The 18513-nt window shown below is 32.9% G+C and overlaps 1 protein-coding gene across 1 annotated transcript; it reads right to left on the bottom strand.

Moving 5' to 3' along the window:
• Positions 1 to 10864: 10864 nt before the first annotated feature.
• LOC137824469 (protein PHOSPHATE-INDUCED 1-like) lies at positions 10865 to 12132 on the bottom strand. The gene has a single exon (XM_068630119.1). It carries the CDS (start codon positions 12130 to 12132, stop codon positions 11071 to 11073), a length of 1062 nt encoding a protein of 353 aa, XP_068486220.1. The 3' UTR covers positions 10865 to 11070.
• Positions 12133 to 18513: the final 6381 nt, after the last annotated feature.

Raw genomic sequence — 18513 nt, 5'->3', positions numbered from 1 at the left:
AGTTTTCTGCATAAGTCTTTAAGCAGAAAAACTAGTCAAATAACCATAAAAACTAGTGCCAAAATGAGACTTGTGTGCAACAGAACTATGGTGAATAAGAGCATGGCAATAGCAGAATTTAAATCATGATAAAACCAGATAACACCAAATGTAGCTGCAATAATACAACACATAAAACCACACCATTCTCCCCCTATTTGTCTTCTCAAATAGAATGAAAGAAGGGATAAAATCAGGATTAAGAAAAACCAGAATACCAGTATGTGTAGCAACACTATTGCAGCAACAAACCTGTGATACCATATCAAAATTGCAGCAAAAATCTATGGTGTATCAGAGCTATGATAGCAGTAGAATCAAAGTACCATAGACCCCAAAATTTTTAGCAAGGAGACCACAATTTCTCCCCTTATCTTTTCTTCATCCAGCAATTCAAGTTGGTCAAATGATTACTCAAGAGGTGGATTTGGTAGAAATATTCTTTCTTCACACTGCCTTGGAGCTTGCTTAAGACCATACAAGGCCTTTTTCAGCTTGTATACGTGGTTAGGATGTTGATGATCTTCAAAGCCCGATGGTTCTTCAACATAGACTTCCTCATTGATGATTCCATTAAGGAAATCACTTTTATCATCCATTTGAAACAATTTGAATCCACTCAAACAAGCATAGGCCAACAACAACCTTACAACCTCTAATCTTGCAACTAGAGCAAAGGTTGTACCATAATCTATGCCTTCTTCTTGATTATAACCTTTAGCCACAAGCCTTGCCTTGTTCCTTGTAATTACTCCAGATTCATACAACTTGTTTATGAAAAACCCATTTGCATCCAATGATGTTCTGCTCATCTTCTTCTACATAAACCTTTGTAGAACTTTGACCACTATGAATGATTTCATCAAACACACATACTTTCTTTGAGGTTTCTCTTTTGATCAACACTATGCATGTGCCAAGGATGTCTCTTGACATTCAAAGAACCTTGCAAGACATATACAATTGAAAGTACAGGCATATAGACAAACTTTGCTTTTGATGGTTTTCCCTTTAGCAGTCACTCTTCAAGTCCAAAACTGATTCTTGGCTGCCAAGGATACCTACAACAAAAGATTAAGAAGCAAGATTTGGTCCCCTTATGAATTTGGGTCCAATGATGTTAGTAGGAACCTTAGAAACCTTAGGAACACATTTCAAAATACCTTTAGGAACAGAAAACCTTTTTACTTTGCAGAATCTAATAGTGTGGCCCCTTTTCATGCAGTAATGACAAATTTCAATCGGTTGTTTCGATAAAACAGGTTGTTTTTCAAAGAAACTTGAAAAGGGTTTTGAAACAGCTTTGTTCTTACTGTTTGGATTAAACCCCAACCCAGCCTTGCCAAAAACACATTTATGAGAAGCAAGAACAGTTTCAAGATTGGATTGGTCTTTGGAAAACTTGTCCATGGTTTTTAAAAGGTAGTGGACTTTCTTTTCAAGTGATTCACAATTTTCACAAAAGCTAGAATCACACTTGCAAGAAGAGTTTTTGTAAATCATTTCCAAACTTTCAAAATCTGTTTTTGAATGGTTCAACTCTTCTTCCAAAGTCTTGACTCTATTTTCCAATGATTTGTTTAAACCTTTCAACCGTTTATTTAAAAGGGCCAACCTATTAGCTTCCTTATGAGTTTCATTAAAGGCTTGAAGAAGTTTACTATAATTTTCAGCATTTAAAGAAGTACAAGAACTTACACTACTTGCATCATCTTCTTCTTTGGCCATCAAACACAGATTGGCTTCTTTTTTATTTTGCTTTCTTTTCCTTCTTGCTTGACTTGATCCAAACCTCCTTTTTGGATTTTGAAGAGAAAGATTCAGCAGAAGATTCTTCTTTGTCCATCAAGGCACTCCTTGGATTCTTGTGATACTCTTCAAGGGTATTCCACATTTCTTTGGAAGAACTACATTCTGAAACTTTGAGAAAGTCATTAGAATCAAGTGCAGATACAATGATGTTCATAACTACACAATCAAGATGTTCTCTTTCAGAAGAAACATTTTCAGATATAGGCATGAGATAGCTATTTGTAATAACATTCCAGATTTTTCTCTCTATATATTCAACAAAGAATTTCATTCTTATGCACCACAATTCATATTTCATACCATAGAACAAAGGTGGTTTGCTTAAACAGGCACCCTCCCCAAAAGAAAACTTTTCAACCATTTAACAAAGATTTAGGATCAAAACTTGAATAACTTTCAAGAACCAAGCTCTTGATGCCAATTGTTAGAATATATGGCCTTAAATGAGATGGGGGGTGAATTGTTTAAAAGGGATTTTTGCAAACTTTGAAGGTATAATGAAAATCAATGCTGAATTGCAGAGAAAAGAATCAAGGAAACAAATACCCAAAACTGTTTTAAGATGATATCAGAAAAACAATCGGTTGTTTAGTGAAAACAATCGGATGTTTTTATCAGCAGTTTATAAAAACAACTTAAAAACAGAATTTAAAGAGTTAAGGGTAAGAGATAAGCACACAAACAATCTATACTGGTTCACTCATACACCAAGAGCTACATCCAGTCCCCATAAACCACTGGGTATTCCACTATGCAATCAAAACCAGATTACAAACACCACACACCAAAGTAGTGACCTTGAACCCCTCAAGAAACACACTACCTTTGGCAAGCCACACCAAGAATGTTGATCTTGAACACCTCAAGAACACACAACACTTCTTGGCAACACAACTACAAAAATACAGTAATCAAGGAAGAAGAGAATAGAATACACCTGGGTATTACAAAGCTTAAAGTTCAGAATTACAACCCAATCCTATTTCACACACTTAAGAATGATCCAAAGCTCTTTCAAATCTTGGAAAAACTGTTTTGATAAACTCTTTCTGTTACTCCAAGATTAGGAGCGTAAAACCACCTTTATACAGACCAACCAAGTGGTCAAAAGCATTTAATAAAGGAGCCAAGTCAGTTAGGATCATTTAAAACATATTAAAACCGCTTAACAGAATTCTGTTAAGGTTTGCAGGAAAACAATCAGTTGTTTTGTCGAAACAATCGATTGTTTTGGTTTGACAGCAAAGTCAACCAAGTTCTTCAAAACCTTTTCAAAAACTGCTAAGGTAAAACAACCTGTAGAATTTTTGACAGCTTTTCAGAAAACATATCTTTTCAAAAGGTTAAAGATTTAAATGAACTTGGATCATCTTAAGGAGTGAATTAACAAGTTTCAAACAACTAGACAACACACACACACACCTAGTAGCAAGGTCTTCAAGCTTTCCTCTTGGATTTGGAGACATCAAAGCATCTTGTTCAACAAGTCCACCAACTCTATTAACCGGTGTTGTGGTACGAAAAGGTAAATAACATAGATCATACCTTCGATAAGTCGAAAAAAAAGTCATCTGTGACAAACATTTGGAAGAAAAAATCAATCTTCTTTGATCTTTCCTATTGGTCGAGGTTAGAAGTTAGCCATTGTATAGATGTAATGCATGTTGAGAAGAATGTATGTGATAACTTAATTGGTACACTTCTTAACATATGATTGAGATGATGGATGGTCTAAATGCTCGTTTAGATTTGATTGAGATGAACATAAGATGCGAGCGGGCACCCATAGAAATGGGTAAGTGTACATATTTGCCCCCAACCTGTTTCACCATGTCAAAATATGAAAAAATAAGTTTTTTTCAATGTCTAAAAGGTGTGAAAGTTCCACAAGGACATTCCTCAAATATGAAGAGCCTAGTGTCAATGCAAGATTTGACATTAATTGGGTTGAAGTCTCATGATTGCCACATCTTGATGCAACAGTTGCTACCGGTAGTTATTCGTGGGATCTTACTAAAAAATGTTAGACATACCATAACCCATTTGTGCTCATTCTTCTCTTTCATCTGTTGTAAAGTCATTGATCCATTAAAACTAGATGAACTTGAAGATGAAATTGTTGTTATGTTGTGTGAATTGGAGATGGTTTTTCCTCCATCTTTTTTTGACATCATGGTTCATCTAGTTGTGCATATGGTAAGAGAGGTTAGATTGTGTGGACCAGTGTACTTAAGATGGATGCATCTTGTTGAGCAGTATATGAAAAGTTTGAAAGGTTATGTGAAAAATCATTATCGTCTAGAAGCTTCAATGATTGAAAACTACATAGCTGAAGAAAGTATTCAATTTTGTTCAGAGTACATGTCAAAAGAAAATCCAATAGGTCTTCCAGCTAATTCATGGCACCACAAGCGTTCTACAAGTAAATGTTTACGTGGTGTGAATATTGTAAGCAAATCTCGATCAAAAGTCTTGCAAGCACATTTGTATATATTGAATTGTTAGAATATATGGCCTTAAACGAGAGGGGGTGAATTGTTTAAGAGGGATTTTTGCAAACTTTGAAGGTATAATGAAAAATCAATGCTGAATTACAGAGAAAAGAATCAAGAAAACAAAGAACCAAAACTGTTTTAAGATGATATCAGAAAAACAATCGGTTGTTTTGTCGAAACAAATGGTTGTTTTTATGAGCAGTTTATAAAAACAACTTAAAAACAAAATTTAAAGAGTTAAGGGTAAGATATAAGCACGCAAGCAATTTATACTGGTTCACTCTTACACCAAGAGCTACATCCAGTCCCCAAAAACCACTGGGTATTCCACTATGCAATCAAAACCAGATTACAAACACCACACACCACAGTGGTGACCTTGAACCCCTCATGAAACACACTACCTTTGGCAAACCATACCAAGAATGTTGATCTTGAACACCTCAAGAACACACAACACTCCTTGGCAACACAACTACAGAAATACAGTAATCAAGGAAGAAAGGAATAAAATACACCTGGGTATTACAAAGCTTAAAGTTCAGAATTACAACCCAATCCTATTCCACACACTTAAGAATGATCCAAAGCTCTTTCAAATCTTGGAAAAACTGTTTTGATAAACTCTTTCTGTTACTCCAAGATTAGGAGCGTAAAACCACATTTATATAGACCCACCAAGTGGTCAAAAGCATTTAATAAAGGAGCCAAGTTAGTTAGGATCATTTAAAACATATTAAAACCGCTTAACAGAATTTTGTTAAGGCTTGCAGGAAAACAATCGGTTGTTTTGTCGAAACAATCGATTGTTTTGGTTTGACAACAAAGTCAACCAAGTTTTTCAAAAACAGCTAAGGTAAAACAACCTGTTGAATTTTTGACAGCCTTTTAGAAGATACATCTTTTCAAAAGGTTTAAGATTCAAATGAACTTGGATCGACTTAAGGAGTGAATTAACAAGTTTCAAACAACTAGACAACACACACACACCCAGCAGCAAGGGCTTCAAGCTTTCCTCTTGGATTTGAAGACATCAAAGCAGCTTGTTCAACAATAACACAGATGAAGTTATACCTTACATAGAAGCTCATAAAGCCATTATGAAGGCATATAAACCAAGACAAGCAGAGAAATGGGTCTTGATGGAACATAATAGAACTTTCATGCCTTGGTTTAAAGACGAGGTGTTAAAGGATTCAACGACATCAGAGACCTTGACCTTGTTGGTTGTTGGATTGAAGTTTGTTGTCATTTCTTGTACTGCGTACAAAGTAAACAATTGTATATTTTACACGAAGTCTATGGATGAAAAGAATACAGTTCAAAATTCTAGTGTTACTCTTGAAACTGAGTCAATGCAATTTTCCACTTCGAAAGATACAAATTTTGTACTTGGATCAATGGCATACTATGAGTTTATAGAAGAGATATGGGAGGTTGGCTATAGTAAGTTTTCTGTTCCATTTATTGCTGAATCAGGATTCACACTAGTGGACTTTCGAAAGATAGGGTATCGAGATGGGCCATTTATAATGGTTCAACAAGCATCTCAGGTTTTCTACATCAAAGATCCTATGTCAGAACATTGGTATGTCATTTTACACGGAAAAAAACAAGGGGAGGCCATAGATGATATTGAAAATGGTGACCCCCTTTCATTTAAGGAAAGAGATATAATAGCGTGAACCATTGGAGGCACATACAGGTGAAGGTCCCCAAAAACCAATTGTAAAGGTGGAGTGTAACTGTTAACAAAAGCATGAAAAGGAAGTTGGTGTGTCTTATCGATCACACATGCATTACAAAATTGAGTCTGAGAGTTATATTGTATATTACAAGATTTTAAAACACGCTGAACAATAGCAAAACTGTTGTGCCCAAGCCTGTTATGCTAGAGTTGTAAGGGAGGAACATTCGGTTTGTATGAAGCATGATTAGCGGTGTAAGAGAGTGAATCAGGGGAAGAAGGAAAAACATATAGACAATATCTAACTATTCCTTGAATGAGAATCTGATGAGTGTCCTGATGTTTAACAAAACAAGAGTGAGGATAAAATTCAAAATAAACATTATTTTCTTTTGTAAATTGAGCAACACTAATCAAGTTTTTGGTGATATGTGGTACGTGTAACAGATGATGTAGAAGAAACTTTATGTGTGTGTGTGGTGCAATATAGAAAGTAGAGCTAGTGTGTATAATATTCATACCTTGATCGTTGCCAACCTTTAAAGATTCGGAGCTATGATAATTTGTTGTGAAAAACAGATGGGTCGCTAGTGACATGGTTGGTAGCATCACTATTGGGGTACCAAGAGGATCTTTGATGGTCGATGGAGCACCCAGAATAGATGGAGCAGAATCATCACCGACTGAGATGGAAGATTGAGAAATGTTAGCTGTAATCGAACAAGCAATAGGAGGATCATACCTATGACAGCAGGTATCAACAGTGTGCCCTTGTTTGTGGCAGATATGACAATGGGGTTTACTTGAATTCCAAGGTGCAGAATGGCGGAAAAGAGGACGAGTGATAGGTCTTGGTCCAGAAAAGAAAGGCACAAAGTTTGGATACGATGGGTGACTCTGGTTGTGACCACCGTAGTAAGATTTGGTGTGAAAATTGGGTTTCTTGGTGGGACGAGGTGAAAACCATTGCGTGGAAACCTAATTGGCTTGAATGACGGAATTTTGAATGAGTTTATGTTTCTCAAACCTTTCTTCTTGAGCAAGGAGTAAAAACTCCAGTTCGTCAGCAGTGTAGGGATCAGAACGCGAGAGAACCGCAATGATGAAATCATCATATTCCTCCGATAGACCATTAAGAATGACATCTATGTGTTCGACGTTAGAAATGGAAGCACCAAAGGCAGATAGAGAATCAACAGTCTTTTTGATATCAAAAAGGTAGTTTGCAACGGTTCTGTAATTCTTGGGTGTGCGAAGAAGAAGGCAAAGTTTCTTGATGGTGGCCCTTGTATGGGAGGCGTAATATGTGGATAAGTGTGTCCATATAGCAGCAGAAGAGTCTAAACCAACCATTTTGGTTAAGATGGAGGAGGACATGGAGGCCAGCAACCAGGTGACGATAAACTGGTCTTGCTTATGATAATGGAGAAAAAATGGGTTGATGGTGGGTTCTTGATCCTGATCATTAGATGGGAGAAACTCATATGGAATATGAGTACCATCAAGGAGATGTAGGAGATCAAGACCACGAAAAGTAGCAAAAATTTGTTGTTTCCAAATCATAAAATTTTCAGTTGTAAGTTTGAGGGTAATCGGACTAGAAAAATGGCGTAAGGAAGGAGACGCCATTGGCAACAAAGGAGGAGAAGAAATAGAGGAAGAAGGTGATAAAGGAGGGGTAGAAGGAGAGGTAGCGGAAGAGGTCATGGAAAAGAGGTAGCTCTGGATACCATGTTAAAAGAAAGGAGAAAGAGAAAAGTATATCTGAATATATAAGTTATTGTGTTGAGAAGGATGCATGGGATGCATGGGATACATGTATATATAACAGTGATATGTAACTGTAATAACAGAATGAAAACTATGTGTCTAATACTCATGTGTGACATCTCTAAAGATGAATATGCAAAAATTCATGCACTTAAATGTGTAAAGATGTGGAACACACTAGTTATACACACGAAGTAAGAGAAATAAAGTTATTCTTTTGACTCTCCAATATAAGTTGTTTAACATGAAGGAGAATGAAAACATTCAAGCATTTTTTTTTGCGGATTCCAAGTCATTATAAAGAAGTTTAACTCCTTTGGAAGAGTATTCTAAAAATTGTGCTTACTTCATGAAGATCTCAAGAAATAGCCCAAATAGCGTTTATGGACCTCTAGCGCTTACATTGAGGAGCTCATTGGATCTTTAAAGTTCATGAAAAGGTTATTTAGCATGATGCCTAGAAAAACAAAAAACAAATCCTTAGCACTCAATACTAAAAAAATAGAGGAAAATTGTTGGCTCTTCATCAAATATACATCTACATCAAAAACAATATGATGGATTACTCTAGTTTTCAACCTTTTCCATTATATGAATGTATGGATTATCGTCACAACCAGCTTGGAAAATATCAATTTTCACAAGTTCCTTACAGGTATAATATTATTCCATCTCGATCAAATATATTTGGCATCCCTTCCATGACAAAATACCAAGTACACAATTCAAAGGCATTTATAAACTAATAGAACCACACTGATGGAAGATAATAATAACAAAAAGTACGTACATGGTCATAGCATAGAAAAGGAAATTCAAGCCTCCACGTAATATTCTAGCACTTACCACACCAACACAACAAAGACTTACCTAATAAGAATTATAACAAAAACAATACTCACACAAAAATAAAAACAAAAAATATTAACACAAACTCTCATATATAACTTTTTTATATCTATTCAATAATATTGTGTACTTTTAAGTTCTAAACATGACAAAAAATTAACTCCAAATACTGTAATTTAGTATGTATTACAATATATTAAAATTGTGCTTACTAACATGAAGTCAACTAAAACCTAGAAAACAAAAACTAAATTTGTGTTAATAATCACTAAAAAATTAATTTTAAGAGGGGTTTTTTATTAGAGGTTATAATAACCTTCATTAAACACGCAAGTACCAGATGTTTGGAAAATCCTGATATCTCTCCACAATTTTTTATTGAGTCGCAGGAAAGTTTTTTGTTTCCCACTATTTTCAGTTTCGTTTCGAATGAGGCATTAATGTTTTTTACACACTTTCGTAGTTTCGGAGGAGGCATCTCAAGCCCTAGAAAATCTTCATCTCTTAGTTGAAGCTCCATCTATCTTTCCTTTCTTCTGTTTAGTTTCTCAAGATTGCTTTTCATTTTTCTGATTAGTTTATTTGCAGAACAATAGTATGTTTTCATTTTGAAATCGAAACCACGTGCATTTTTCAGGTTGATCACTACTCAAGGAACACTCTCTCTGGTTGATTTCCTGTTCTAATGTGGAGTTGGTTTTCACTGAAGGTGACGTAAAGAAGATTAACGAAATGATGTATTAATCATGAATTTTATAATTAAATTTAAAATAAAAATAAACATTCTAAAATCATGTTTTAATTCCATTTTTGAAAGGAAAAAACCTTAAGATGATGTTTACAAACATAACTTCTACCTTTAATGAAAAAAAAAACTTAAAATTATTAAAGTTATACTACAAATCTCAACAAAGTTGTACGATCTTTTTATAAAGTCATTTTAGACAAAATTTCACTATTCATAATTTGTTTTTTTTACTATGTTAGGACAATTTTACATGCTTACTATCGAAATGTGGTTGGTTTTAAAAATTATGAGTTGGAAGAAGTTGTGTCAATGTGACACGACTTCATTGTCAGTAAGTCATGTTAGGTGACATGATTTTGACCATATCAAAGTGGAGTTGTTGTAAGGAGGTACGATTTTGATTAACGAATTTTGTTTTAAGGATACACTTTCAATTTCACTGAATTTATTTTTTGAAAAAAATGTTTGTTTTCTTTTGGTTTTTAAAAAATTGAAATAATTAATTGAATTATTAATTTGAAAATTTGTATAAAATTAAGAAATTTTTGTAAAAGAAATCAGGATAGGAAAGAAATTGATGATTTTTATAAAGTTTTGTATGAAAAAACTTCATATGATCTTAACTTTTGATAGAGTTCAGATTGAAACGCGTTAAAAATGAGATAAGGAATGCAACAACCAATATCCGAAGGAGAATTGGGTTTACAAAATTTTCAAAAAATAAACCGTTTAACTTTTATTATTTTTTGGCATTTTTATATATTTTAAGCTTTTAATTTACATTTTATATTTAGGGTTTTAACACCATTTTTCAATTATTTTTTTTTCTTAATTTTATAAAATTTGTTAAATTAATAATTCCATTTTTAAAAAAATAAAGAAATAAACACTTTTTTTTAAAAAAAAAAATACTAAAACTCAAGTCTTATTAAAGTGATAAAACTTAAAGTGTAACTTTAAAAAAAATTTATTAACCAAAATCATGTTAGGTTGAGATAACTTTATACTTATTACTAAAATCGTGTCAATTACATATAATTCAAATTATATCACCTTAACACCACTTAACATAGACTAAAATTATCACATTAACACAACTTTTTTTTATGTGATAAAAAATTGTCATTGATTACTTTCTCACAATAAAGTAATAAAGTCATGTAACATTTATACTATCTCTCCAAACTCGCAATGTTTTAAAAATCTATCCCATCATTTTGATAATAAGGTTTTAAATCTAGCCCAATATGATAAAAAAAAAAAGCTTTCATATTTGATTGTGTGCTTTTTAAATGATGTGGTTGCCATTGTAATGGTTAATTTTTTTCTTACTTTATTTTGAAACATGTATATTTTTTTATTAACTCATTTTCCGTGGGGAAAATTTATTTAGGTTTTCTGTTGGCTACCTTTTTAGTTATTCATGTTTGTAAAGTGGACAGCTATAATTTCTGCAAACACTCATTAAAATAAAAAGCAATCAAAATATTATTAATATAATTGTGCTATAGTTTCTAATACATCTCAATATAAAAGTTTATTATAACTAAGCATCGTACTAGTTAACACTATAATTCTCTTGTATCATGGCCGAATGAATGAAGAAATGAAAGAATGTTCGTGTTGCCTAACAGCTAAAGAGGGTGAAAAGTGAAAGCTGAGTGGTGGTTTTAGACTATGGTTGAACAAGCAGAGGTTTTAGGGTCAAAGAGAGCTGGCAAAAGATACTTCCTTCCGTTGACACCATTGGCGTTGTAGCTGGCACCGGTTGTGGGGTCCACCAAGAGGTTCCCTGCATAGCCAGGGTAGGCGCCCTTCCCGTAGACACCGGTGCAGGCGGAGGCAGCTTCGAGAGGAGCCTCTTTGGGTCCCTGGAAGTATCCGTTCCCGAAAGGGTTAGTGACAGTGCCAGCCAAGAGGCTAGCCACGTTGATGACCATGCCATCAACACCAACATCGTTGTTCGGCGCAATCAGAGCTGGGTTCTGGGGACCGTAAATGGGTTGGTGGAATGGCCACGCGCATTGCCCCGGGCACTGGCTTTCGGAGTTACCCACCCACACGTAAGCGAACTTGTACCTCTTCCCGTTCACGCGCGCCCCCATGGAGGAGCCGTGAGTCCCGCACCTGCTGGAGCAGAAGCCTTCCACTGCCACGTCAGCAGACGTGAGAACCACGTTGATGGCGTTTCTCTGAGGACCCTTGGATGCGAGCTTGAGGATTTGATCGCTGGTGAGTGATTTGCCGAAGGAGTAGTTTTGATCGAGGATCTGAGAGCCAAGGGAGAGGGAGAGTTTGGGGGATGAGGTTTTGTAGTATTTTTGGGTGGCTTTCCACCACGTGGCAACCGATGGTTGGGGTGTGAGGGGTTTGGGAGAGGAGAGGGAGGTGATGAAGTCAGTGACGATGGCTTTCTGGGAAGGTTTGAAGTTGCCGTACCAAATGAGGTTGACGGAGATTTTGCCTGTGAGGAGAGGTCCTCTGTGGTATTGGAACTGTAACTGGGAATCTGACTCACTGAGCTTCCTGGCTGAACTGAAACCAAGAATGGAAACAGCCAGAAGAAGAGTGAGGAGAAGGCTTGAGGATGTAAGAGAGGCCATTTGTTGATGTTGTTTGAGAAAGAAGGGAAATGTAGTTGGTGAAGAAGAGGGAAGTGTTGGTGGATATATATAGTTGGGGATAGTGTGAGTGGTAATGAAATTGAAGGGAATTGATTTGTAGGTTGGCATTGAGTGAATGGTGGGGACAGAGCATGGCCAGCTAAGGGGAGAGATGGCGCGGATAACAACAACACGGCATGGGGACAAGAAGACAAATCCCGTGTACCATTCGGAGAAGGGTAGGGTCCTTTTATTTGGTTCGTGGAAATGAATTATTTATTCCTCCATAATATGTGCTGGATCTCTGCTTGCTAATTTGGCAGCTTTCAAAACAATTTGACTTCTCCATCTTAAAGCAAATAAATACTATTCATCCTGATTCATTTATGGAAATCATTTCACTTTCTATGTTAGAAAGGAGAAGCGTAGGAAAGCAAAAAGAAAAAGGATTCCTAGCTCTTTAGTTTAAATTACAAGAAAAGACAGTTATGTATGCTATAATTATCTACTTACTATTATGAATTTTGTTTAAGAGATAGTAAATGATAATAAAAAATTTAGAGAAATAATCAATTAATCGTTAATACATAATCAATTATAAAAAGTATTTTAGAAAGATAATAATTACGTTGAAGCAAATCGATTATATATTTTTTTAATATATCATCGATTCAAATCGATTATCAATATATTTTATATATCAATAACTTTCAAAACAAAATTTAAATATGATAATTTTAATTTTAAATTATAAATAAAATTATAAATTAATTTTAAAATATATTAATTTAATTATGATATATAATATAATTGATTATATATATAATTAACTATATATTATAAATTTCATATATAAACAACTATATGTTAAAAAATAAGCATAACACACACACACATATATATATATATATATAATTGATTAGTTAAATATAATCGATTATATAGTATTATATAATATAATGTAATATAATAAAGATAAAATAATATTAAATTATATTATATTATAAAATAAAAAATTAAATAAATTTATGTAAAACTAATTTAATATATAATAAATATAAAAAACATTTCATATTACTTACAATTTTTCATAATTTTTTTTCATTTTTCATTTTGTTTATCTTAATCTAAAACATCTCATTTTAAAAAAAAATTCTCCATAAATCATTTCAAATTTATTCCTTCAAATCTAATTTATGATTCAAACAAAGCATTAATGCATGATTAATGAGAAAAACATATGAGTTAAACTAGGTGTAATTATAAAATAATAGAGTTGTAGCAAATGTTTAGTGCGTCTGGGCAAGTTGAAGTTTTTTTTTTCAAAATATTGTAGCATTACAAATAATACGGTTTTAAGATTTTTTTTCTTTCTTTCTGTTGTTAGGAAAATAAGACTTTTTGTATACCAGGAATCTAGAAAAAAAAATGTTTAAAGTAATAGTTTTTGAAACATCTCTTTTGTTAGAGAGATATAACCTAATATGGAAAGATATTCTAGTTACTTTAACGAATAAATTAACTTTAAAGATAATAAAGAATGTTTTACTTATTTAAATGATAAATATTATCATGTTCAATAGTTAACCATAAATTAGAAAAAAAATATTGAGTTATTTAGAATTTTATTAAAAAGAAATCTATATTTTCATTAAGTTATACTTATTTATTTTTTAAAAAGAACGAGTTAACAAATTTCTATATATTTGGAAGTCACAGTTTTGAGTTGATTTACACGGTTTTAGACTTTCAAAAAAATTTAAAATGTGTATGGGCATATAGACCTGTTAAAGAAAGAAAGTAGGGCGAGGTTCCCGTTAAAAGAAAAAAAAAAAAGTAGGACGGGACCAAACCATAAGTTGCCAGCTTTCATGACACTGTTTTGAAATTTTTACCTGTTTAGCACTGTTTTTCTTCTCGGCTAGCATATTCTAGGAAAAATTTACAAAAATAGCATGGTTTTCTATTCATAATTAAAATACGATATTTCTGGGCTACTTTTTTCTACAACAGTGTTGTGAATTTTTCACCAAGCTACAACACTTTATTTTCTTTCCAATAATAAATCGTTCCTTTTACATACATAGATATAATTTATTGTTTAAGTTGAAGAAGAATAGGTTTTTTTTCAGAAGTCAAATTCTTCTGCGGTTGGATGCTGACAGACCAGAAAAATCAGTCTTCTAGTTCTCGAAAAGCTGAATTATAAGCTGGAATTTATATATATATATATATATATATATATATATATATATATATATATATATATATATTTCTTTAAAATAAAAGAGGGAGGATTATGACAAAAAATAATAAAATACAATTGGTTTGAAAAAAATGTAAAAATTTATTTGTTTTAAGAAAATAAATGTTTAGAATATTACAATTTATGCAAGTAAAAATTTGGATAATAAATATTTATAAATGCATATATTTTAAGAAAGTTTAAATTAAAAAATATGTAAATAAGAAAAAATCATGAAAAAATAGAAAAGAACGAATTTTAAAAAATAATGGAAAGTGCTTGATATAACTGAAATTATTAAGTTGTAAAAAGTAGATTATTTTTTTTAAAAAAATAAGTGTATTTAATACATTAATTTAGAGAAGTAATGTTTTGAATAAATAATTCTTTACAAGTACATTATTTTAAAGAAATTTAAATTAAAAAAAATATGTAAATAAGAAAAGTTTGTGAACAAGAATAGAAAAGAGAGGTTGTTAAAATACGAATGGAAAGTATTTGATATAATTGAAATTATTGAATAGTGAATAATGAATTACATAAATAAAATATTGGTAAATTTGAAAAAGTAGTTTTTAAATAATTATGGATAGGAAAAAATAATTTATAGTAAAAAAATTGAAATTTTATTTAGTTTTTTTTTATAAATGAAATACATGTCGAGGTGGTCGATATATGTATTATTTTCTAAATCATGAATTAATTCATGAGAGTTGTTTTGTGTAAATCATTGGTTTAGATAAATATGTTGCTCCATGTCTATTCACACTGCACGCGTGTGTGTAGAATTGAGCATTTTCTCAACTATTGATCATTTGTGCAACATTAGTGTCAAATTTGATTTGTACTGAATCATATCCAATTTTGTTAATCACTCAAAGCAGATGACGATAGTCAATTTCAGTGACTTCTTTGTAGTCTTCTTATTATGTATTTGGGTTGTGTTTGTTGAGATTATGAGAGTCTAAGCTTAACAGGGGGTGAATTGGACTTAGAGAAATTTTTGCAAAAATACTACTTAAGAAATCCTGACAGAAAAATAAAAAATTGATTTAAAGAAAAATATATTGATTTCCTGGTTTCAGAAAGTAGTTTCAGGAATAGAATAGATTAACTTAGAATCAACAAATTTTATTTATGACTTATCAATTATGATCTTTATACAATGAACTGTTATGAACAAAAACAAGGATATCAAATCTTAAACCAAGAATGCTTTTAAAAGTCTTATCTTTAAGAGTAAATCTGTCAAAGATTAAGGTTCCCTCAAGTTCAAAGATTGATTAAAGACTTATTAAAATATGGAAAATAGAATGTGATTTATGCCAATACGATAGTTAAAACAACAGATTCAATTTTAGAAAAACAGATTTATTTTATCACAGATATCCAGATTTCAGTTTTGAATGCAACGATTGAGAGAGAAGAGAAGCACACACAGGTTTATACTGGTTCACTCAATGTGAGCTACATCCAGTCCTACCTTATACTAATATGGATTCCACTAGAACCACAACAATCTTTACAAAAAGATTACAAACCATCCAATTCTTGAACCTACAAGAACCAAAAACACAAACTGAAGAAACCCCTATTTCAGTAGCTTTCTACTTTAAGAAAAACTATCAAGAAACATACACAGACACTTTTACAATAAAAAATAATTAGGAAAGGAAACACCTTGATTGTAGACTCAAGTGTTCAAACCAGGACCTTCACAGTTGCAACACTTGGCAGAACCTTGAATTCCAAGCCAAAAGAACCAACATAAGAACACTTAAAAGTTTTTAAGAAAAACTTTCAAAACACTAAGATCACTTGAAAAAGTTAATAAAAGCACTTGAAAACTGATGGAAGAGGCCCTTGGTATCAACCCATCAAAAACTATATACACTTTGTAGTTGCAAGGGGTGATTTGACCCGAGATTAAGCTCATTATCTATAGGTTTAAAATCAAAACAGTTTTCCCAAAAATAGTTAAAAATTGTTATAAAATAACATATTCAAGTTTAAAAGAACGAGTTGTATTTTGAAAATACATTTGGTGATACATAACCACTTTCTGATTAGTTGAAAACTGAAAGTGTGAACAAAACATAATTTTGGAGTCAAAACAGAATCTTGAAAAAGCAAAACAATTTTGATGCAGTACCAATGAATCAATTGTTTTGTTAAGCAACAGATTAAATTTTTGTGCTGTAAAGCCATGAAATGAGGTTGAATCAAAGTGCAAAAGACTACTTAAATAATTCTAACCTAACTAAAGCCATGAAATACATTTTTCATACACCTTCAAACAAGTTGTCTTCATCAAACATTTCTTCATGAAAGTTGAGTAGAATATTCACTTATCCCAACAGTCTCCCATTGTTTGATGGAGACAAATCTCCATTTTTGAAGGAAGACTCACAACCAGTTCTATATCACCTGCATTTTGACAATACAAAACAAAACAAAATATCTTCCAACAAAGGACCTTTGTTTTCATCAAACATAATTAGGGCACATATAAATAAACAAACACCAATGAACATACAAGCAGAATAGTTTTAAAAAAATTCAAAGTGCTTAAGCACATTACAGTCCAAAACAAAACCAGTGCAGGGAAAAAAAATAAAATTTGTGCAAGAATCATAAAACACAGTTCAGATTTAAACAATTCCCAAATCGATAGAGAAAATTATTTCTCCCTATAACAAAGTTCTATCATTTGCTCCTGGACACCTTCAATCTAATGATCCAAGTTCTGAAACCTTGCTTATGTCATCTCAAAGTATGCTATTTGATCTGCAGATAGTGTGTCCATTCGATACAAAACATGCCTTTCAAAGATGGATAATGGTTCACCACGGTACTCAGGTTCTTGATATGCAATGAGAGCATTCATATCATTTGCAAAATACTCCTCATACATGGATGAAACAGGAGTTCCTTAGTGTATTCCATGAGGAGAGAAGTTGTGCATCTCAGAGCATGATGCTTCTGCAGCTTCCACCATTGTGCCCTTCATCTTGATTGCCATGATTAAATCCTTCATGTTCCACTCTTGGAGCTGTATTCACCCATCCATTCTCCTCCTTTTGAAAACCCATTTTGGTGAGAGTAGACCTATCTATCTCATTAACAGCCCCAATGGTCTCATTCCTCTCACCAGAAGTGTCCACCTCAAAATAATCAATTAGTTTGGAAATGAAAATAGCATATGGAAATTTATAATCAGTAAGTCTTATGGATTTCAACATGTGTTCCATCATAATGCAGACCCAATTGATTTTGATTCAGTTCATTATGCAATACATGAGAATTAAATCTTCCTCACGAAGAACAACATGATTATTACCTCTTGGTGTGAGTTTCCATGCAATGATGTAAGCCAGGAAACGAGGGGTTACATTTAGATTACATGCATGGAACCGATTTTCAGACAGAGCAAGGTTCCTTACACAACTTCTGTAAAACTGGATTTTGTTGAATTCCTGAATTCCAACAGTGTTCCCTTTGCTTACCTTCAATACATAGCACTTTATTCCTTCTATGTTGCTACATACATGATTTGAAATGGTAGCTTGACACCCATGACATATGAAACTAGATTTCGCCCATCCAGAGTGATATTTGTGTAGAAGACCTTTATCAAATCAGGATATATGTTCTCGGTCATTTCCAATAAGTGTTTCAGCCTTTGATGTTTCAGCACAACTCTTGGTTCTTCCAAGTTTTCTCTTTTCAACCAAGAGATTTCTAGTACCTTCAGAATGTTGATATGCTTTTTGCTCATCTCATGCATGAAGGTTGTCATTGCTTCTACATCACCAGCAAACCAATTTTCGAGCACACCATGGTTATTGTTGGATTGCTCTGGGACTATTCTTTTCTTGAGTGAGGAGGAGGCCATTCTAATGCTACTTGTCTGTACATAATAGAGAGAAGTGCTAGAAACTATGTTAGAGAATAAAGAAATGAAACACTATCAGTGTAGTGCTGATAGAGAAGTCACAGAGAGAAGAAATAACCTGGATAGTAAGAGAGAGTTTTTAATGTAGTTAAGTGAAGTGAGCAATTTGTTCAAACACAAATTTATATAGAAAAAAAAGGTTCAAAAGGTGGAGTGAGAAGCTGGAGAAAATGTCATGGAAGATATGCAGTACAAATATTATTCTATTGTGTGCAGGGTTGTACCATTTCGAAAAGAGGAAGAATATATTAGGAAACCAATTTTCAATTTGAATCATACAAACCAATCAATGCATTTTTTCAGTTAGGAT

This window comes from Phaseolus vulgaris, chromosome 8 (genome assembly GCF_000499845.2).
Source record: "Phaseolus vulgaris cultivar G19833 chromosome 8, P. vulgaris v2.0, whole genome shotgun sequence".
Classification (NCBI taxonomy): Eukaryota; Viridiplantae; Streptophyta; class Magnoliopsida; order Fabales; family Fabaceae; genus Phaseolus; species Phaseolus vulgaris.
Note: the sequence above shows the minus strand (reverse complement) of the source record. Positions and strands in the feature narration are given on the sequence as shown.